This window comes from Photinus pyralis, unplaced genomic scaffold, assembly GCF_008802855.1.
Source record: "Photinus pyralis isolate 1611_PpyrPB1 unplaced genomic scaffold, Ppyr1.3 Ppyr1.4_LG1, whole genome shotgun sequence".
In the NCBI taxonomy this organism is placed as follows: domain Eukaryota; kingdom Metazoa; phylum Arthropoda; class Insecta; order Coleoptera; family Lampyridae; genus Photinus; species Photinus pyralis.
Genome location: NW_022170249.1, coordinates 65696085 through 65720775, shown reverse-complemented (window position 1 = coordinate 65720775; position 24691 = coordinate 65696085). Strand labels below are relative to the sequence as shown.

Below are 24691 nucleotides of genomic sequence, written 5' to 3'. Positions count from 1 at the left end.
AAATATGAAAGATAGCGTTGCACATGGGCAATCCATTGTTGACGTGCTACTTCAATTTCAGTTTATGAGAAGAATTTCATTTCAATGCTTTTCTAAATAAGAAAGTTGGAACTGCGCATGCGCAAACCTACATTTTAAAACTAATGTTAGATTTTCCCTTGTTCCAAGCGCCTAAGTATCAAATTTCACTTAAATGGTGCCATAGATAAACAAGTTGGCACTGCGCATGCGCAAAAGAAAATTTTGAGACTGGCGCTCGATGATCCTTTATTCCAAGTGCCTATGTATCACATTTCATTTAAATTCTTCCATAAATAAAAAGTTGGCACTGCCTGCACATGCGCAAAACCAAATTTTGAAACTGGCGTTTGATTTTCCTTTATCCCAAGTGCCTATGTATCAAATTTCGTTTAAATTCTTCCATAAATAAAAAAGTTGGCACTGCGCATGCCCAAAACCAAATTTTGAAATTGGCGTTTGATTTTCCTTTATCCCAAGTGCCTATGTATCAAATTTCGTTTAAATTCTTCCATAAATAAAATAGTTGGCACTGCGCATGCGCAAAACCAAATTTTGAAATTGGCGTTTGATTTTCCTTTATTACAAGTGCATATGTATCAAATTTCGTGTAAATTCTTCCGCAAATAAAAAAGTTGGCACTGCGCATGCGCAAAACCAAATTTTGAAATTGGCGTTTGATTTTCCTTTATTACTTTATTTCATTCAAATACTTTTATAAGTAAAAAAGTTTGCAATTCGGTTTATAAATGGTCGAGATGCGAAAAGGGCACTGTGAATTTTGAATCGATTCGACTCAACTTTTGGCATTGCGTATTATATGGCTAAAGCTATGCCCATATTGAATTTCATGCAATTCAGTTCATAACTAACGGAGATGTAAAAGCATCGAACATTTCTAAACAAAGTTATCGTTCACACGGACAGATAGATGGACGACAGACAAAGGAACAGACGGACAGACCAGCATGCAGACGACAGATAGCAACGCAAAATTATAAACGATCTCTAGGATCGTTAATAAACGGCAAAAGTGTAAAATTATAGAACATGTAAAAAAACGGTTTTTTGTTTTTTTACAATAACTTTTTTTGTAAGCGGTACAGAAAAAATTCCTTCCTGCAATGCATTTATTTATCATTAGGGAGATTTGTGTATGATGCGCTTAGTGGTAAATAAACATCTGCAACCAACTAAGTTTAATTACAGTCGTGCAATAAAAAATTGAATGTAGTTAACGTTCAAATGAATTAAGTTTCAACATTTAATCAATGTCAAAATTATTATTTATTGTCTAAACATTGAACTCTTTAATCTTAATGATTTATTTTCGAATTGAAATATTGACACAGATATAAGAAAACAATTTTCGATTATAGTAACGTTTTGTAATTTGGTACTTTTACAAACGCCAACCGACAGTCATAAATATTTTTTTTGTTAGAAATGAAAGATGGCTCTAACTGTTATGTTTGTTGTGTAATTAAAAGGTCAAATTCGGTTTTATTGTAACATTTACATAATCATCCGTTAATAACCGATCATTAATTAGAACGGCAATAAAGTTTATCAGACATATAGCAAATTGATTTTTTGTAGCACCGCTTCTTTCGACGTTTGCATTAATTTGAAATTCGAGGTTGAAGGAATACATAAATTTGTGATATCTATCAGTTTAGCAAAATTATAGGTTAATAAAAGATCAAAGTCGATAAAAATAGACTTCTATTACGTTATAAGATGGGCTCTGCCAAATTCTAAGTGTCAGATGGAAACGAATGTCAGCGATTTACTTCACAGGCTATCAAAGTTGTTTTGCTACTGTCGTTCACTTAAGCCAGCACCTGTTACCTCCTAAATCTATCAACCTACCCTTTAAAACAGCATGTTACACAGTATTTTCATAAAATGATCTCATGCGAAAGATATATGGTCATTTGATGAACGTTTTACGGTTTGTTATTCGTACAAAAACAAACTTGTGAAGAATGACGACAACATATTTATAGCGTCGCTTAGCCTTTATAAATTACATCCAGATAGTGATATATTGACACGCAATGTGCCAAACGGGGCTGTTCAATTAACGACAAGCGGTGCGGCGTTTCAAGACTTTAATGTGAACGTGAACATAAGACTGTGTATGATAAATTAACCCGTGACAGGTCCAGGTGATCAATCATCCACAAGAGATTGGAGATGCGGCTATTTACTGTAGCAATTTATCACATCCTCTTGCTATTAGGCTCTTCGTGCCAATAAATTCACATTTTTCATTTTGAAGCTTTTCTTTATTAGAATGGGCGAGTAATTCGGAAAAAAAATGATCGGGCGTGCGTTTTTAAGAAAAATTATTCAAGCTAAACTTGGGAAGGCCGTGACAAAGTGTAATAAAAAGGATATAAAATACGAAAAGTAGAAATGGAACCCCGATGTGCAGAATTTATGAGATCAAAAAAGCTACTTTGTGAATTCATGTCTTTATTTTACAAATTCAAAAGACGTTTCGCGAATTTAAAGGCCTAAAGAAATTCAAATTAGTTCTACAAACATTTTATTAAAGCATTACTGAAAACTCAACATAATTAATTAATACTTACAATTGCTATACAAATTTTAAGACTTTTTTTGTGTAACTGTAAGAAATAAAAATAATTTACATCTTTTTATTTATTGCCTTAAATTAACTTCTCGCATTTAGATTGCACTTTATAGCATGAAAATATTTACATGTTTATTTATCACAGCAGAAGAATCGACACAGCGTTTTAAAATCTGTATCATTTACAACAAAGAAACATTTCCTTAATACTACGGATGCACCGCGGCTCCTATGCGTTGGCCATACATGGAGTACGGTGAATAATAGGGACCTAACGTTGGATTGAAAGCACTATATGGTGAAGCTCCAAGAGAAGACGGTAACGTTGGTTTCGCATATGGATGGTATCGGGCGGCGGAGAGTGGGCTTAAGGGTGGATTTGGATAACCCGCTCTGTGCAAAGCTGCCGACGATAACAGTGCATGCGGATTAAGTAAAGATGATGCTGCAGATGCGCTCGTCGCGGCATCGGATCCGCTTGTGTGCGTACGTAGATGTTGTAATAATTCTTCTGATGTTCCAAATCGTTTACCGCAATAAGTGTCTCCAGCTATCCAATTACAAACATACGGTCTACCTAACTGTGGATATCCTAATGAAGAAGGCGGCACCGGACCTGGAGGAACTAAGGACATGGCGGCCATTGCTAAGTTGTACTTTTGGTGGTCACACTGGGTGCAGCCACTTGGACAGGGGCCGGTGGCACCTGCCATTAGTAATTGCTGATTGTGTACACTAAACTGACATCCAGTACAGTAGGGATCTTTACACACCGGCACTAATGCTTCACCTCCCGACGGAGTTTTAACACGCGCGTAACTTAAATACGGACCGGGAGTTGCACTCGGATAACCGGCGGCTAGCATCGCCGCGTGATGTGAAAACGGTCCTCCGGGAAACGGTGGTCGGAATGCGGGGTTAGTGTGTTCTAATCCAGGTGGACAGCACAGGGAATTTAAGGGACCTCCCAATCCGGCACCTAAACTCGATAGGCTACCAGGTTTATACGTTCCAAGGGGCACATCTTTGGGATGGCCCTGTAAAATTTCCAATCCGGAACGAATAATCGGACTGGCACCACGCGCCGATGGTGATGCGGATTTACTGTCACTGGGGGAAACTTTTCCGGCTTCTGGAGCTGGTGTCGCACTATGATTACTATTTGTGGGAGAAGCTGATTTTCTACTTGGCGTTCTACATTCCTTTTTATCTTCGGCATCTAAGCCATTTACACTGCCACTTTTAGATGCAGGGCGGCCGTCGTCGCATTTCTTTGTTAACACATTATTTTCGTAGGGCTTGAATGCGAGCTTTGTTTCACTAGGGCTGTTACGTGGAGCTGATTTTTCCACTTTGTCCTTCACGTGGGCGGGTGAAGAGCGTGTAACATTTTCATTGCTAGCTGACTTTTTAGGTTTCTCTAGCGCTGATAATAGTGGTTTGGTGGATGGTGAATCTGCACCGATCTGGCTGCAAGTTTGAGCTAGTAGCGCTAACGGGCTTTTCTTCGCGTCCAACTGTAAATAAATAAAAAGAATTTTAATAAAATCGGCCAGAAGAAAATGGAGATCAACTGAAATTAGGGGTAATTTGTGGGATACTTACCGTAGTCGGCAAAGGTGATAGATAATCGGGTTGCAAGTACTGATTTCCAGAGGGGGTTAACATAGTGTTGCCGTCTAACACCACCATTTGGATGTATCTCACAGTATATTACAACAAACACAACAAATTAAACGTTTTTGCACACAATGGAATTAAATTAAAGGACGTTTCATTCACTAGACTGTAACAAACAAGATTCTGCGAGTATTCTAACGCAACTGAAGTCAACTCGGCTACGAATCTCGCCTGTATAATCTGCGCTTGCTCGATTCCCCTCTAACTCGTATATCCACTTTCTAGCAAGACATGACAAAGCGCTAATACCGCCACATTTCTGCTCTTTCGGCTCTTACCACCCATGAAGTTGGTGACTATCACATACCCTCGGTACGCTTTGAATTCACCGCCTATAACCAGCGTCGAATATTCCTTCTCGGCAACTGAAATAACGTTATACTCGTATATATAATTGGGGAAATATTAACATAAACATTCTTATTTATTTATTTGATTTATGTAAACAAAAATAATTAATGAAACGGAGTATAACACTGAAGATACGACTGTTTATGATTTGTTAGGGATAATGTTAATTTTTTTATATAAAATAAACGTTGAAGTGATCCCACGAATACGAGTTATTCTTAGATTAATCTTACAGCGCACATAAAGATAAGGGCTCCAAAAATAATGCAGGATTTGTCCTACAGTCGGTTAATAATACTGTAATTTGGACCGGGCTCTCGTCTCCGTTAAACTTATCTGGCAGTTAATTTTCACGAAAAAATGTATTAATCTAAAAGGTTGTTTACCAGATAAATTTATACCTACAGCGCATACAGTCGCAAAATGCGACTATAGGGCGTTCGAAATTGTATATTGCACCAACACAAACATTTTTAGAAGGATGGCCCTCTCCCCCCCCCCCCCCCACTATTCTATCAGGGGAGGGCGAGCCACCTCTAAATGTCAATCTTTTTGTAGAGCATAAAATTCTCTATCGATTAGGTGTAATCACTCTTGTTCTATCATCCGCTCGAATCAGTAAAACAAAACCTCAAAATTTATTAAGATTTTTACCTCGATTTTTACATTTGACAAAAAATGCCTTTAAAGGTGATAATTTTGCAAAATCGAAAAGGCATACTCGAAATCCTATTCAAAGAGGAGCCACCAGTCTTATGGTTTCTGAGAAAAAAATTAAAGGAGAAATACAAATTTCATCACTTTTGTGGGGGTGGCTCCCAAAAGAAACACGTTGGACCCTCGGATTATTTGGAAAAAGTGCTTGTTTTGACCCCTCTATCAACCAATTTTTTTTACATACTTATGTAACACCCTGTATAAGTATTTTCCTGGTATTTTAATATACTGATAAATTAAACAAAAACAGTGTAATGTTTTTAAGTGGACCATTAGAAGTATCTCAGGAACGGATTGGAATTTGGATTCGAGACCCATTACCTTTTTTGAATAACCGATCAAAAGGAATAATTTAAAAAATATTTTCAAGATGGCCGTTTTTCCGGTTGTATCAGAACGATACCGGAATTTATTCTTATTTCAAATGGCACTATCTTTTCTGATCGCATTTTTGAATTCCTCATACAAATCCGTATGATTTTGTCAATATGATTCTGTCTAACTGACATGGTTTCGAAGTTATGTGACATTTTTTCACAGTTTCAGAGCTTAAGTAAATTAGCCATATCACTGTTGTCTGACAACTTAGCAAAAAGTTTTTCAAGAAGGGACAGCTAAAAATCCACGGTATTAAATGTAATTGGTTTGATTTTCAAATGTGATTCGAAAATAATACAAATAATAATCGTTCAAAGTTGACAATCGGTTTTTGGTCAAAAACTCGAAATTTTCAAAACCATATCTTTAGTATGCATCAATGGAAAGTGTATAAAAAAACGGGCAAAACAATGTATGTACTTGCAAAATTTTTCTAAAGTGGACACTTTTTTTACTCTATTTTTGTGTCCGTTTCCATTAATGCATAGTAAAGATATGGTTTCACTTTGAAAATTTCGCGTTTTGGGTCCCGAATAAAAACTCCAAACCGTTCCTGAAATACTTGTAATTGTCCTGCATAGCAAACGAGCTCCTAGGTATAGCTTGACTTGGCATTATGTATTAAATGGCTAAAGCTCTGCTCATTTTGAATGTCATGCAATGCGGTTCATAAGTAACGGATATGTCAACAGGGCTTTCCTAATTTTTTGGCCTACATTGCCAATTCACGAACTCCGATCTACAAATTTGATAAAGAATCCACCTGAAAAATTTCATCGTAATCGGTGCACTCGTATTTGAGATATCGTGCTAACGGACGGACAGACACCGCAAAATTATAAACTCGCTAGGAGCTCGTTAATAATATCTATATTATATTTTTAGGTCAAATGAAGATAAACATATCGGTTTTGCTGAAAAAATATAAATAATCTACATCAGGCTCGTACATTTAGTTAATTTGTTAGCATTTTATAAATATAATTCATTTGAAAATGGGTTGTATGGTAAGGCGGTGTACTCCTTAGACGACTGAGATAGTGGTATATTCCAATAGGCGGATTTGATATCGATGCTGCTTAAATACGTTGCGTCTCTCAGTTGGTCCAATATCGAATTTATGTGTGGCAGGGGGTACGCATCTTTCTTACTGCATGCGTTCAACCGTCTAAAGTCTACGCAAAAACGATATGTGTCGTCCGTATTTGGGAATAGACATATTGGGCCATGGACTCGATGATGGTTCAATAACACCTAGACGTAACATTTCTTCCAGCTGCTCATCGGTGATCCTTTGTTTATGAGGTGAGACAGGGTAATATCGTTGCATAATGAGTTGGACTCCAGAGTTGAGTTCGATTACATGCTCTGCAACTCGGCATAGGCCTAAACCAGCAGATACTTGATTCAATTTCTCTGTTAGGAGTCGATTTAATTGGGAACGTTGTTCTGCCAGTAACACATCATCATTATGAAGTGAAGAGATGGTAGCGATATCCATTGGAATTCGTGATATGCCAGAGGTCTTTCCTGAGGTCGTGTAAAATATCCATTGCGCGCCAAAAATCGATTCCTAGAATAGGGTATGATCTAGTTCAGGAACGACAAGTACACCTATTAGTTTAATTTTTCCCATTAGATTCATTGGGATAGTGATTGGTCCGATGGCTGATCATGATTGTCCATTAGCGACGGTGACATGTGTTTCCTTAGGCATAATAGCTAAACCAAGTTGCCTAAAATTCTGTAGTCCTGGAGAACCTATCAATGTACGGCATGCTCCGGAATCTAGCAGCCCTAATAAGGGATAATCCAAAATAGTAATTTGTAGGTATGGACGCTCGTCTCCCTTTGCATGCGCAAGAATATAATCCAGCAAAATTTGTTGACGAGGGCCAAATGTGTCGATTACGCAGCGGGGATTTTCATCAGATTTGACCGGTTGGTGTTGGGCTCCTGGGGAGGACGTACGGTCATTTAGTTCCTCGGTTGTTCGTTTCCCGAACACTTGGGGCATATACGAACGAGTTACGTCGGGTTTTACACACTTGTAGCAATGGAGACGACGTGGCTGTGTGCAGTTTTGCGATTTGTGTCATGATTGGTAGCAATTCCAGCAGGTGAGGACACGTATGGCGTCACAAGGCTGACTTTGCACCTGATCCATGTTGAGTATCGGTTCCTCTGTCACAGACGAGATTACGGAGATGGAATTAGGAAGCTCTCGATACCCGGAGAAGAAAAGGAAACTGAAGGAATTAAGGGAGCAAGGATAAGGAAGTAGGTGTTGGGTTAGACAATCTTCACTCTTGTAGGTAGGTAAATAATGACGTACATCACACACAACGCTGACCTTTGACTCCTTTAATGTACTCTGAATTGGCTTTGGTGTTACAGAACTAAAGTTGGTGTAGGCGTTCAAAGGCAGGTCGATATCACAATTACACACGACGACAGCCAACGGAGAACGTAAATCGGACAGCAACAACACGTAGAAGAAAAGATCGAAGTAAAATCGGAAGACGAGGCTCTAAATTTTTACATATACGATGAAGCTAAAAGATTATACTGATATAGACACTTAACTAAAAGGTAAGCACGAACCTCTAAGTTGGTAGCTGGAGATGAAGCGATTTTTTAGGTCCGCATATGAGGCCGGGACATTTCGCCGAATGCCCACAACGCCGACACCATTTTTTGAAGGTCCATATCGCCGACTAGGGACACTACGCCGACGGACACTACGCCGACCGTGCCCACATCGCCGACAAGTGAACAAGGGACACTAAGCCGAACGTGACCATAACGTCGACTCATACAACACTTCTTAATCAAGCTGGACGGTGTGCAACACCAAGTAGCTTTTGACGTTAGGTTATTGTAGGTTCAGAATATTTTTTTTTAACTTTTTTCGAACTACAGACTCTACGAAAATTCTTAATCAAACTGGACGGAGTGTGAAGCAAAGCAGCTTTGGATATTAGGTTATTTGTAGGTTTAGGACATGTTTTTTAAACTTTTTAAAATGCAAACTCATACACTGGACAGAGTATGAGGGGCCTGGATTTTCGAACAGTCGGCGTTGTGGTCACGTTCGGCCTAGTGTCCCTTGCACACGTTTCGGCAATGTGGGCACGATCGGCGTAGTGTCCGTCGGCGAAGTGGGCATGATCGGCGTTGTGTCCCTTGCACACTTGTCGACGATGTGGGCACGGTCGGCGTAGTGTCCCTAGTCGGCGATATGGACCTTAAAAAAAAATCGTGTCGGCGTTGTAGGCATTCGGCGAAGTGTCCTAGACCCCCGCATATAGCGATAAGAAATACTACCTAAATCAAACCAACCAAAAACGTCCAACTGAATACGAGTAGCTATTCTATTTTTCTGGCCCAAATTCTTGAATACTCATGCTTAGGAAATTGGTAAATCACTCGCAGAGAAAAAATGTGCACTTGCCAAAAATGTCCGAAGGAAACAGAAAAATCACTCGGAAGAGAGTTATCAGAAGGAAATTATCTTATCAAGGTAAGAATACAAGAAAGAAAGTTCGAAAATGGAAAAGCACTAACAGAAAATTAGGAAGCAACCCACAACACACAGAAGTCAAGGTGTACAGTATTACTAAGAGTAATTAATTATATAATAAAATGGTATTAACTTTGATATAGGAAAATGAACCGTTAAACGTGATCCAGCATCCAAGATCATGACTTCAGGCCAAAGTTCAAGGCCACGACCTGGGGAAACCCTACAGCCATGACCTTGTGAAATCTCTGACCAATGACCTTGGGAAAATTACAGGACCATGATCTTGGGAAATCCTGTAGCAATGACCTTAGGACATCCCAGCGCCATGACCTTGAAAAATCTCAGTGCACTTGAGCTTAGCAAGTCCCAGGCAATGACTTGGAAAAATCCCAAGGCCATGACGTTGGGAAGCTCCGGGGTAATGACCATGTCGCAGTAGATCGATGGGGAACAAGGTGTCCGTCTTCCATTTCATCCATATCGGTATTCCTAAACTTCGCAGCCAGATTTGCGTCCTTTAACCCCAACACGTGATTCTTTCATCATGTTTTTTTTTCCTTTCCGCTTTTATGTCATAGTCTACAACCGTTTTATGCTGATTTGCAAACCCTCGCCCTGTATTACTTTGCAGTTACTTACCTCCAAGATGGACGCCCTTACAGTCTTGCACGCAGGTATAACTTAATTTAGTAATTGACTCACAAGCACAACCCTTTCTAATTTTATGGGTAAACTGGTACAGTCTTCTTGACGTAGTGCTAATGACAGTCAAGTTGCATTTCACAGCAAAGTCCATATTTCTTCCTGTCTATACTTCCATCTTTTCAACACCATCTACCGTACTCTATTTCTAAGTAAACATAGTTGATAGTTAGCAAGTGACGAGATGCTAATTCATGTTTCTTTCCATAACATTTAAGTAGCTTCTCATCCTTCTTGATTCCTGTATAATATCACACTTCCACATAATACAAAACCCTATGAACTGCTAGTTGTAGTTATTCACGTTTCTCTTTTTGTTGAGCCACGTGCCAACAAAACCTGTACATGCTTTGTTACTGTCTTATATCACTCGGACACAGTTGCGTATTTTTATGAAAATAAATTTATGTCTACGTCGACGTAGATAACTACGGAATTAGCGAAAAATATGTCCGAGGATTCCGCTGTTCAAATATTTACATCACAATATAAACCTCATTTAATAACCGCGAGGCTGTAGGGCTTTAAAATTGTGCATTAGTAGGTGTTAGGAATTCAACAAAGACTTGAATAATAACTGTTGTCTAATAACAACGATAAAGTCTGTTTTATTATAATTTATCACTTCTGTTGTGAAAGAACTTTAAAACAGATTTACGGCGAATATTAAATCACGCACCGTTAAGCTTATGAATAACGGTACCTATAGCTGGGACCAGTCACTTTAAATAAGAAACTTATTTATTATAAGAATGTAATTAGAGCGGATCGAACTAAACAGCAGCGCCAATATTAAATAAAGAAACATAAGCCTGCCATATAACTTTTTTTCTTAAACTTAATTTTGAAGAGTAAATAAGTTTTAGAAATTTATATTAAGAAACGCATTCGCTTCAGTTTACTTAAATGTTTCATGTTAAATTCTCATAAGAGTTACATCCTTTATTCAAAGAAATTGTATTCCTTCATTTGTATTCGTCGGCAGACTCAAAGCAACCGACAATAATTGGATAGAATCGGAGACTGTTCGCAAAAACCATGCGAAATGGTATAAATAGTTCCCGTTGAACGTCAATGCAAGTCTTGATTTATTGGATGGTTGAGGACAGTGATGGAAGTCGCGGCGAATAAAGAATCAAAGGCCCGCTGCACCGTCAGTGCCGGCTTCTGTAGGACGAATGCCTGATAATGAGACTGATAGGAATACAAAACGTTATCGTAGATATCGAAATTTATAATCAAAATACATGCTGCTTCCTTTGTATACGTTTGGCATGCATTTAAAGATTGGTTCTGAATAATACATCAAAGAATCTTAAAAATTCTATTCGGTACCTTTCAGCATATTTTTGAGTTCTACTGAATAGATGATCCTGTGATTTGCCGTTGTGGCATCAATAAAATAACTACAGAGGTTGTTTGAACTGTCTGCAATGATAAATTGGAGTTGGATTTTTCAAGTTATCAGCGTCTTTACCAAGTATAAGGAGATTTATGAATGTAAACTTTAGTTAGACTGTAGAGTTTTCTTTATGCCATGGTGGAAGATACAAAATGTAAAGGACTACTAATTGTTTCTGATCAAAATGTTTGAGAATGCACATAGAAAGTATCATATAGCATGGACAAAATCTAAACATTGCCATTTTTGTATATTTTAAAGTGAGCTTCGGGCAAAAGCTCTGATTGATTTACCACATTTACCAGAGATGATGACTAATTGAACCGGATTAACTAATTGATTAGGTACCTTTTTAATAACCATTTTGTTAGTTGGTTTAAAATCAGACAATATACTTACAGTAATAGTATTTTACATTATGAGCCAGGTAAGTGAGTTTTTACTGGGGGATAGGAGAAGTTGACTGGCGAGCCTGTCACCTCCTAGAGCCAGTAAAAACTATTACCTGGCGTATAATGTACAATATTTTATTTGTTACTCATTTGTAAACGTAAATAATTAGTTCTTAAATTGATCTCGAAGAAATGTCTAAAATATTATGGTATCCATGTAACAGAGACTTCGCATTAATTGTGGCCAATGAAATGACTAGATTACTTTACTTGTAAAATTTTTACAGGTCAGCTGTCAGTTTTACAAGTCAGTAGCGTTTAACCATGACGTTTACCCGTTTGCATTTTGTCTTGTCAATCAACGTTTACAACTAAGTAACAGATAAAATTGTTATCAACATTTGAGAACCGCCGAACTAGACTGCTGTACCTGAAACCAAACTTCTCGTAAAACAGTACAGCTTGCAGCTTCAGAGATTGGAATAATCAAAGGATTACCATTTACCTTCACTTTTTTCTCCAAAACTCGTGTACTTTCGAATGGCACTGTATTGTAGATAAAATATCAAGGCACAATGTATAGTATATAATAATAAATTAATAATAAATCTGTATCAGATTGAGCAGAGTATTTGGACATAAATTAAAATGATCATTTCTTCATAGTTCAATTTATGCAAAGGTGGGAAAGAACAAAGGCGGCGTCGCTGTCAATCGAATTCCGTTATTGCTACAATTACAATTTAGTTAGTAACGGTTATTGAAAACAAACATATTTTCCAATTACTATAAATCATAAATGTAAAATTGTCAATAAAAGTTTACTACCTGCACATATACCAAATAGATTTTCTGCGACCCACAAGACTATAACCTCATAAAGTTAAATAGCGTATGGGTGATATCGATACGTTTCGTATATTTAGGCATTGTTAATCCTTAATTCTAGCTAGGATATATTAGTTGTGTGCTTGCCAAAATCCAAAATTGAAAACAATGATTACGATATTCCCAGTACAGCGCTTTTTAAAGGATTTACGATGATTACAAGTGCCGTTAGAAAATGTACCTACTTACGCTGCAAGTGGAATCATTTTTACTGACCGTTTTCACAAGCAACACCATACATTCTAAGCTCTAGCCCAATTTTGTAGGGAAAAAGAATATTAGCACTTTGTACAAATTTCACTACCCTTATCTAAGATTTCATTTGTATGGTTTACATGAACATTTCAATTTCCTCAAGTGGGTATATAATTATAACTACCGTAGTTTGCGTTACGTCTGTACAACAGGTAAGTACATTTTGGTTGGTTTTCCAGTAAAGATTTTATATCGTACGAGGCAATTGAAACCGTAGATCATTTATATAGTGTGTAAGGATCATGGGGATCTCCGAAATTATAAAAGATACGACGATGGTCAAATTAGGGAAAAATAGCGCAATTAAACAATTATTATCATGCTTTAAAGAAAATCAGAAAATTCCGATTACTCCCGAAGATTTGCCAGAAAACCCGAAATTTGCCGATTTGGTTTTTTTTTTTCTGATGATATTTGACGAGATACAAAAAATAAAATACACTTTCTGATTGCCATTTGTTATGCTCTAGAGATTTTTAATACAACGTTTGGTTGCGGAGAAATCAGCATCAAGTTTATTTTTTTATATGGCCCCTAAAAAAGTACACTACTTTGAGTAGCATTTTTTATTATGAATACAACGATATACGGCATCCAAAAAACACAAAACTCTCTATTTCAACAGGATGGCGCACACGCGGCCAACGCCGTTAATAGTGCGAGAATACCTATCGGACAAAGATCCGTATATCGTAATAAAAAATCCTACTCAAAACAGTGTGTACTTCTTTTACGGCTTTGAATATAACCTAATTTTATATTCAAAGTTTTACGGGCCGTATAAAAAAATAAAGTTGATCATGATTTCAGTGATTTCTCCGAAACGAAACGTTGAATTGAAAAGCTTCCAACGGTGTATTGTTCAAAAAGTAGCATAGGGAAAGTGTTCTTTATTGTTTTGTACCTGTTCAAATAATACTAGAAAAAATAAAAATGAAATCTGTAAATTTCGTTTTTTTGTGGTATATCTTCTTTAACATATGATAATAACACACTTTCATTGCACAACTTTTCTCTAATTTGACCATCATCGTAGCTTCTCTCCCCATTTATTTATTTTTATTTATTTATGTAGCACAATTACCGAAACCAGACTGAACTAACCAATCCGTACATTTATTATTCCTCTCTTGTTCTGGGCCCTCAACAGGCTTGCAACAGAGTTATCTTAAAAGGTCGGAAATGAACGGTTCTCGTTAGTCGTTAGCACCTTATGTGGGCACTTTTTTTCGGATAATCTGAAGTTGTTATCAGAATTTCCATAGCACATTAGATGTGGAAGCTACATGGTACTATATACTTTCTTATTTCTTATGGGCCACATATCGGATTTTGACGGAACGAAATAGAGGACAAAAAAGAAAAATAATGACTCGTAACACGCTGTACTTTGACATAAATTTACAAGAAATTCAAAATTATAAGTTTTCCATTCATTTCTCAAAAAAACATCCACGACCGGTAACTAGCTCTAGCTGAATAAAGATAGCTATCATGCCGATGCATTCAAATGAATTTCCTTTTTGCCCCTTATCTTATTCCGTAGAAATCCAATGTGGCGTAAGAACAAAGAAAGTAGTAGCCTGTATCTTCTACATCTGGCGTGTTATGGAAATTCTGATAACAGATTTAGATTCTCAGAAAAAAGTGCCCATAGCAGGTGCTAACACGAACCGTCCGTTTCCGACCGCTTGAGCCAGCAAAAATGAAACCGAAATTTGACATTTTCGGTGATATCTCAATTATTTTGAAAGATTTTTCAAAAATGTTCAATGAAATTTTTAGTCACAAAAAGAGATAACTTTGTCCTATTAAGCTGCACTGTATCTTTCAGGGTTACGGAGATCCCAATGGTGAGCCACGAGTCTGAACCACCCTGTAAACTTGAGGAGACAATTTGAAATGCGTTTATTCGCGTTCATTATCGGGTTTCAAATTTATTCTTCCTCCGTTAAAACATAAAAGGCAGGTTAAAGTAAAAATGTTACACCTCGAGAAGAAGTATCAAATTCCTACATAAAATAAAAGAAAAAAAGAGGAAAACAACGTTCTCTAATTTTTTAGGTACATATAATATATTTTAGTAAAGCAAATATTGTAGAAATTACATATTTTCTATCTTTATCAGTTACTGCGCGGTGCATCTTCAATGTTCATTTTCTAACCAAGGCCTATCTTCTTTTGAATCGAGTAACAGTTATATAGGGTTCACTTTTTCACGCGCATATCCATTTTGTGATGGTTTTGTCCGTCTGTCTGCCCGCCTGTTCCTAGTCTAACTTGAGAACGAAAAGAGATATCGATGTCAAACCTTTGTATTGAATATGAGCCGGATTAAAAGTCTCGTTTTCGAATACAAGCTGAGATCGTCTACTGAAAATCGTATGCGAAGCTTCGTATCTTGTTTTCACTTGGGATCAAAAAACCATTATGAACTAAAAAGATGATTCGGAACCGAAAACACAATTATTTTTAGACCCGAAACCGTTACAAACAATATTTCGTAACGTCGGACCGCTTGGAACCAAGGGGGAAACGTTATAAATCGGAAAACGAAATCGGGACCTGGAACCGCAATTATTTTTAGAATCAAAACCCGGACCGAAATCGTTACAAATATCTTTTCCAATAAACAGAAAAAAATTATAGCACTTTTTATTGACCATTTCTACCCACTTCCCTTTACCTTAATATAAATGATCTAGCAGAATTCACATCAGAAGCACCAATTTTCATTGCAGGGTTGTGGTTTCCATGACCAAAAAATCAATGGTTTTTCAGCTTTCGTCATGCCTGATGTACAAATTCGTTAGGCATTATTGATAAAAACGATCAAAGTAATTTTTTCAAAGGAAAATTGCAATTAAATTGATTTTGTGACTCAAATTAGTTGCTTAACTTTGTCTCCTATCCGTTTTAATGTATTTACCCCACCATAAACTACAGCGTTTGAATATTTTTGCTCGCTTTTGTCAAAGTCATGATGCAAATGCGTTCTGATCATTTGGTGCACTTTTATTTTTATGCATATTTCTTGCCCGCGTCCTTCCGAAGGTGTCATAATCCTACCAGATTTATATCATCAAATATATTCAGAGCTGTAATACTGCAAACATGTATCACGCCTTTAGTGGAAATTTATGTTTCTAATGACTGCCGCGTGGCGTTTTCATACGTGAAAGGGCTTAAGCGTTATTAATTTCTATTTAACTGATGAAAAATGTGACGCCTTTGCATTTCGTTGTAGAATGTCAAATGTTTGCCTACACAAAATGAAGGGTAATCGCATCTGTTATATAAAACTCGGCTTCCTTAAATGCTTTCAGATTTAAGATATACGTAGCATTTGTTAAAGTGTCTTGCATAAAATTACTGGCGGCATATCATTAATAATATTCGATAGCTCATTGTTTGCCTGTCACTTTTCTATTATGCAAAGACCAGATCATCAATCTCATACACTCAGTGAACTCGCGGCTTCTGCGGCCACGACCCCCGCATGACAAACGACAGCTGCCTCCGCCGTGACAGGTGCCCATCAAGATTTATAAACGACCTTAATACAAGTTATACACTTTACTGGTTTTGGTAAATTCAAGCCTTTTATACTTTAACGAGCAGCTTGAAGCGTATTTCAATCCTATCGGGTTACTTCTTTCACGTTTGAATAAAGGCGGATAATTATTAAACGAAGCCGACATACGGAATTATATCTAATCTTATTTGGAACGTTGCAAAAATTTACAGAACGCATAGATCTATTACGACCGACGGCGACAGCACCAAATTTTCATATCCGTTTTTGCCAAAACGCTTCCAACTACATGAAACTGGCCAGCCAGCACCACGCCTTATAATTACGACTTTCCGACTAAATGGGCTTGCTGTCAGCTCGCACCTTCATTTGTCTTAAAAAAAAGACTCTGGCAGGCGTGATGGTTATCGTTAATAATGACTCTACTTCTCCTTCTCTCTCCAACACCTAAAGGTAGTCGTTACATGGACAGCTACATGAACACTTGTCATTTTGGGACCATAAAAATAACTTAAATGTTATCTATCTAATTCACTGACAAGAAAGGAAATCCTTAACGACATGGTGTCTAGTATCTAATAACATGGTTGTGATGGAAGTTGTTTTCTTTACCGTCCCTGTCACTACATCTATTATTTAGTTAGATCCGTAAATCATGTCAACGTGATTTATTTCAATAGAAATGTGTGCCAGTTATTTAAGCTTTTGAGAAATAACGCTATAACTTTAACACCGTTGCACAATTGCACTAACAGAAACTATACTTTAAACTTTATGTAAGATCTATGAGTTTAGACAAGTAAAAGCTTGATTTATTTTTATTGGAACGAACTATAATGCTTTTCTTGTAAAATGTCTTATTTTCTAGGCCATAATGCCGTATGATCATATTCTCAAAACTGATTGCGTAAGTTGCGTTAAGAAATCCGCAAGAGCATTCTGTCTAATAAGGTGTAGACATTCACTCGTAGGATCTGCCTGGATCGGTAAACTCGAAAGTTGAATGAATGCTACTGCTTGCTACTAATTGTCGACGCGTCAGCAGAAACTCGGTTAGTCATTATCGTAGGGATAAAAACAATTCAATGAAGAAATCCGGAGCATTTGGAACCATCATCCGATTGAATAAAAGTTCACCGAACACCCAACGCGAAGTAGACTTAGTTATGAGTTCGTCAACAATAATATTAAATTCAGGCATTGAATAAAAAATTAATTATTCAATGATTAAGGTGTCGAAGCGCGTAATAAATTTGCACAGTTTTAAATTACATTGTTGTTAAACTTCTATTAATTAATTCTTATTCTTGATTTTGTTAAATAAATATAATAAAATTGCTTCAACATTTGTTTAAATCCGTAAATTAATGAGTAATCGACCGATACATTAAAAAACTACTGATTAATCGATATTATCATTTTTAAATTTATCGACAAATCAATCCATAATTAACAGACAGTCACCAATTTTGTTGTGGGAGGGCGACACATACTATCTCCATGGGGAGACACTTAATTTTATTGCCTTTCGGTCTTGGCGAATATTATCGACAAATGTTGAAATTTCCATTGGTAACTCAGAAGTGGTACCGTCGGTCACCACACAGTGCCAAACCATATTGTGAATAGTGTAAGCATATTGAATAAGGTTGGGCCACCCTGTATTAGGAGATTTCAATTTTTAAAGTAAATCTAGTGTTTTTTTTTAATAAAGACAAAGTGTGATCGTTTCATTTGAATTTGTATTTCATTATTTGTTTTTTCTTCTAGAAATTTGGGTAGATGCGTAATTTTCGTTTTAATTTTATTGCTGTTGTAAATTGTATAATTTAGATAAGGTGACACAACCTGGTTAAATTTTGCGTGATTTATAAAAGGTTATATCTGGTCGTTTGCAATAAGAAATCTTATTGTTAGGCGAAATCTGATGAAGGTGGCGTTATTCTTGCAATTGGCGGTTTTATAAAACTTTATAAAAAAGTAGATTATTTTATTGTGGAAGTGGTGGATCCTTTGAATACGGGAGTGTAAATCTGCTCTGTTTATTTGGTGACGGTTTGAGTGCGTGATATTTGTTGTTTTGGGCAGTCGGCTCTATTTTTTTAGTTGGAGACGTAATCAATCGTTATTGTAATAAAGTCCAGAAAAAGTAATCGTATTGAGAGATTTTAGTTATAGTGTCGTAAAGTGAGTTAATAAACGTTCATGGGAGGTTTTGTCAGTTAATGGAAAAAATGTGAGTTCGAGGTTGAATAAACCAAGCAATTGTTGCATTGTGACTCCGTTCGACAAGATATTCCATTCATTAATAGTAAAAGTATACATTAATTTTTAATCTATTGTAAAGGTGTTCTACCGCCCGAAAAGCTACCAAATTTTGTCATCCAATTCAACAAGTCGATTATGTTCTTTGTCATCCTGACTAAGTGCATCTGAATATCGCAAATTTTATACGATCAGATTTATGGGACTATTGAAAACTGTAGATAATTAATATCTATTTATTTGAATGTCTCTCGAACTCCTCCGAACGTCGTACTTGTAAAAACAGGCTCTAAACGTCTTTCTATTTTCCAGCATTGCCGTTTTAATTTTTTTATGTTTTGCGGAATAAATGTTTATATTTGTCTATTAATTAAACATATGTTTAATCGAACCCAAAATGCGGCCCAGATAAAGTTTTAATGTCATAATTTTTTTATTCGTGCCCAAGAATTATGTCAGGTGTTAAATAAAATTTGTGGAGTTCATTCTGTGCAATTGTCGGGAGTTGATCGAAGCCACTGCGTTTTTCAATTTAATAAAATGTAAAGTCAACATTAGGACTTTTCTTTAGAGTGAATGCCGGACGTGTGCATGGAAAAATGATAAAAATCTAAACTTAAGGGTTTGTTGGTTTTAAGCTAGCTGGACAGGTGTTTTGTGGGTGGCTTAATAACAGTTTTCCAATGCACACTTGGTAAACATTTAGGTGCATTGGACTGACACTTTTTTGAAAAATTCTGCAGTAAGAATATACGTAAGGCTGTTTGACATCACTATCCTTGGTACGAAATCTTGTATCAAGACGACCGAGAACTCTACATCTTGTTGTGTAAACGTCAATTGGACGTTCTTTAGGTTGGAATAATGCCGAAGATGAGAAGGAGCCATTCTGAATGTGTAAATGTTTTCATTTGGTTTAAATCTGCAATAATAGTTGCATATGCATCACTAAAATTTCAACCGACGACATAGCTAAAGCCATAAAGAAACTAAAATACAAAGCCACTGCGGGCTTAGATCAAATTCCATCATATTTAATTAGGGACTGCGCAGACGCCTTCAATATTCCACTTTTTATCATCTTTAATCTCTCGATAAGATCAAACACTTTTCCCGTGGAATGGAAGAAATGTAAATTAATACCTGTACTTGTACATAAGAAAGGACCAAAAAATTGTTTTAGTAATTATCGGCCGATATCTATACTGAGTAATTTTGCTAAAATATTTGAAATAACTCTTTATCTACAAATAATTCCTTCTCTGAAATATTTATTGTCACCTAACAAGTCAACCGTCACAAACCTTGTGTGTATCGCAACCGAAATCATAGCAGCTATGGAAGAGAAGAAACAATTAGACGTTATCTATACCGATATTTCAAAGGCATTTGACCAAATTAATCACAGCATTTTGCTTCAAAAACTGAAAGGGCTGGGTTTCCATCCATTTCTTTGGATCATATCTCAGCGATCGAATGCACACTGTCACATATAATGGATTTACTTCCGACTCGTTTGCGTCAACATCTGGTGTTCCTCAAGGATCGAATCTGGGCCGCTGCTATTCAACATATATGTAAATGACTTAATTTGTGTTTTGAATAATACCGTGTTAGCCTACGCGACGATATCAAGATATTTACAAAAGTTGAATCTGTTTCGGACTGTGTGCGGTTACAGTCTTGCCTCAGCTTAATAGATGATTGGTGTAATGTAAACATGCCAACATTGAATATCTCCAAGTGTCAAGTTGTGTCATATAGCCGTATTCATCAACCTATAAATTATACTTATAAGGTTGGCTGTCGTGAAATTGCAAGAAGCGCTACATTTAAGGATCTAGGCGTTCTCTTCGACAACAAGCTGTCCTTCTCAAGTCACATTGACGAGATGTGTTCACGTGCTACAAAGATGCTTGGATTTGTATTTCGCCAGTGTCGACAGTTCCATAACATTCTCTCTATGAAGTCCTTATATTATGCGTTCGACGTTAGAGTATGCGTCAATAGTATGGAAACCAACGCAGGGTTACCTGATCACCAATATCGAAAAAGTGCAACGAAGATTTCTCAAATATCTTTATTTTGCCGAAAACGGGAGTTACTCTGAGCCGCATATAAGTCAGCAGCACCTTTTGCATGTTATGGGCGAACAGTCATTGCAGCGCAGAAGATCAAGGCTTAGTGTAAGATTTTTATACAATCTTATACACAATCACATCGATTGTCCATCTTTGTTAGAACGTTTGAACCTCATGTGAATACTCGACAACACTACACTTTTTATTGTAAAAAAACTAGGTTAGGTAAATATTTCTCGTAATTCACCTATTAATTCAACATGTGCTTTTCTTAACCTACTTAATAGAAATATTGACATTAATTATGACCTTTTTCCCACTATCGATATGGCTTTAGATTCCCTTTAGATTCCCTTTATTAGATATGTACTAAATTATATCCAAATCCAAAATCCAAATGCGTCTATATATTTTATAAACTTAAATTTTGTTCTTTTTTCTTATATTATTTCATATTGTGTCCTATAATTGGTGTAAACTGTTGGGCATTAAATCATTAAATAAATAAAATAAATAAATAAATCTTAACTTATATTTTGTTCTTTTTTTATATTATTTCATATTGGGTCCTGTAATTGGTGTAAACTGTTGGGCATTAAATCATTAAATCTAAATCTACAAATGTAGAAGTTTTCATTACGAATAAGCACGGATTTGGTTTATTTTATCGGAATTTGTTAGTTTAGGTCCTGTTGGTCCATTTTAACTTTGTTTTTAATTGCTTCTTTTGTTGTTTTTTATCCTTCGTGGGAATTTGTTTATCCAAATCATAAGATGTAAATTGTGCGTTAGAATTTACAAAGCATTTGGTCCTTTTGCGATAAGAAATGTTATCGGACCTAATTTAATTAATGTACGTGTTCTTTATAGGCGTTAGAATACATAACGAAAAAACAGCTGTACGATTCTATTGCATATTAATCCCAGCGTTAAATGAGATGCGCGTCGCATTCTGTTTTATTGATGTATGAAATTGGCGAAAGTAGGAGTTTGATGGATTAATGGTGGTGGTTTCCCTTAAATAGGAAAAAAAGGAAAGGATTGTTCAAGTCACCTCGGTTTTAACTCTAACTCTCGTGAGTGGTTCAAGAGCTATTTAGTACAAAGGTCTCAATCGGTTTTATATAACGACCAACATTCACCTTCACTGGAAACTTCCGCAGGCGTACCTCAAGGCAGTATTTTGGGTCCGATATTATTTTTAATTTATGTCAGTGCACTGCCATCGGTAATCAAATACGCTCGTTATCACATGTACGCAGACGACTTGCAATTATACATCTCTTGTGATACCTATACCTAGCATTTCTCAGACAATAAGCCAACTTAACATAGATTTAGACAAAATATCTGAATGGTGCTTACATAATGGGCTGCGTATTAATGCCGATAAAACAATTGCCCTATGTGTTAGTAATAAAACTAATAAAAACTACGTTCACCTGGAGAGTCTACATGTATATGTTAATAATGTTCAAATACAATGGGTTCAATCCGACAAAAATTTAGGTTTAATATTAGATGATAATTTTAGTTTTTCGCAACATGTAAATAAGCTATTTAGCATTAGTATTTGTAAATTAAAATCTATATATAATCTTAAGTCGGAACTGGACGTGGCAACAAAGCTCATGTTAGTGAAATCGCTCATTTATCCACACACAGATTACTGTTCTGCAGTCTACTTTAATTTTCTACCGGACTACAATAAGGCAAAGTTGCATAAACTGCAAAATGCTTGCTTACGATTTGTTCATCCAATTCCTTTCGGTCATCATATAACCCATCTATACAAAATTAGGCGAACTCAAAACACGTGAAAGAGTCTTCCAACTTATGGCTACCTTCCTATGGAAGTTGATAAAATATAACAGTCCAAGGTATTTAACTGAATGTATCGTAAAACGTAGCGATCTACACAGCATTAATATCAGAAAGTAAAAAGAAAGTAATAAAATATCACATACCTAAACATAGGACTTCTAAAATACGCTTAATTTAATTTTTGAATTTATAAATTTAAGTTACCCTAACTTCAAATTTAATGTCAATGAGTCTTTAATACTAGGAAAAATTAAAGTTTAACTTGCACTTAAAGCATGTTATTACACTTATTATTTTATTATCTTTTATTTGTCTCTTTTTTTGTTTCGTTATTTACTAATTATAATTATAATGTAGGTTATATTATAGCTAAGCTGTGCCATTATATATAATTTACTTTGGCAGAATGGAAGATCGACCACGTCGAATTCTTGCCTTTTGTGTCCTTGTTTTACATTTACCCAATAAATATATTATTATTATTATTATTAAACAGCGTGTGTTTGCTAATTTTGCCAAGCAATTGTTATTTCTGTTTGTTTAAAGACGCAGTGTGGGGTAAATGTAACGGGATTGGGTCCTCTTTATTTCAGGTTTTTCTTGATTATTTATTACCTATGAGTTTCCATACAAATAATTTTATCTTTGTCAATCAATCAATTGTGTGATTATTTGAATCCATTGTTCGATCCAGATAGAGGCTGATCACGTCACTAACAGTTGGTTCGTCTATTGTTAAATTATTGAACCAGATACAATATGCGAAATTATTGCTCTTGTATAATTTTAAAATACATTTTAAGTTTATAAAACTTTGCAGGTGTTTCTTTGTGTAAAATCTCTTTATCTTTTAATTTTATTTGTTTGGAGCTATTTTTGTTATACAATGGGCAAGTGTGTTAAAAGTTAATAAACCACCTTCTGCAAGGCGGGCCCGTCTTCGAGGGGTAGTCGACTTCGGGTTGATCTTGTGGAGGGATTTTAGCGAAATCTACTTAAATGACCCATTTACATGATCGTGGGGGCATCAACGGTGGGTACCGACAAAGGGAATGTGGAACCAAAACTTCAATCGCGAATTGCAGGTAAACGGGACGTCAGAAGTGGGAACCGACAAAGGGAATGCACGCCCTGACAAGATCTTACTCATAGTGGAGTGAAAACTTCATATGCTGGTGAACGGGACGTCAGCAGTACGTGCCGGTAAAGGGAATGTGGTAGCCTTCGACAAGATTGATGGTAGAGTCAAAACTGGCTAATAGAATATTGATTTGCAACAAAAATATGCTCTGACGTGTAACAAGTTCATTTCTTCTTTGCATCATTCCGTATTTTACATTCGGTACGCCCTGTATATAAATTTCTACTTCTATGCGTTGGATTAGTTCCGCCAGGTGGCAGGACCTTACAGCGCGATCCAAAATTGTACATGCTTTTTCTTTCCGATTCCGACTCTGATCGAACGAACAACTATAAGCCGTTCTGCGTGAGAAAAGAAAAACACGTGGGTAATCTTTGCCACCACTGTTAGTTAAAAACTTTGGCAATTCTACCCGTATTAATTGCGAGACAAGTAGTCTGCAGCATTTTACCGTTCATCGGGCTTTAACGTGAAACTTTTTTTCTTCGAGTAAGTACGCTTATCTAAATAATTTCTTTTCTTATGGCGGCCATTGTAGATTACGGATATACTGGAAGATGTGTAATTGAGGAACGCTTGGTATTTAATTCCTCTTAAATTTACTTAGAGGTAACGAATTTTACATGTGTGTGTGTAGGAAGTTTTAGCTTAAACTATTTTAGGGTCCTTGTTCGATACCGAAATTCCTTGTTCGGGGGTAATATCTTGTTCGAGATCACCTGTTGATTGGGGGAAAATTTTGGAGATTCATTATCAACCATAGACACCTAGGAGGTCGTGACCAACAACCTTATCTGAGAGAGATAAGAGCGACCATTTTATGAAGACGAGGGAGAAACTCATCTAACTACATACTGTTTCGACATGATCGAGAATGCCTTTTTTTTTGCTTGATCGGATATATTAATTTTTGTGTGGCTGCGACACTCCATCA

At 36.4% G+C, this 24691-nt stretch overlaps 2 protein-coding genes across 2 annotated transcripts in view; one reads left to right on the top strand and one right to left on the bottom strand.

The window, feature by feature from the left end:
* Positions 1–24691, top strand: part of LOC116159660 (beta-mannosidase-like) — a 503499-nt gene that overhangs the window by 169353 nt on the left and 309455 nt on the right. The window lies entirely within an intron of this gene.
* Positions 2556–4463, bottom strand: LOC116159666 (zinc finger protein Noc-like). Its single transcript, XM_031472700.1, has 2 exons — positions 4226–4463; positions 2556–4137 (listed from the first exon to the last, which is right to left on the bottom strand). The coding sequence occupies exons 1-2, from the start codon at positions 4310–4312 to the stop codon at positions 2830–2832; spliced, it is 1395 nt and encodes a 464-aa protein (XP_031328560.1). The 5' UTR covers positions 4313–4463; the 3' UTR covers positions 2556–2829.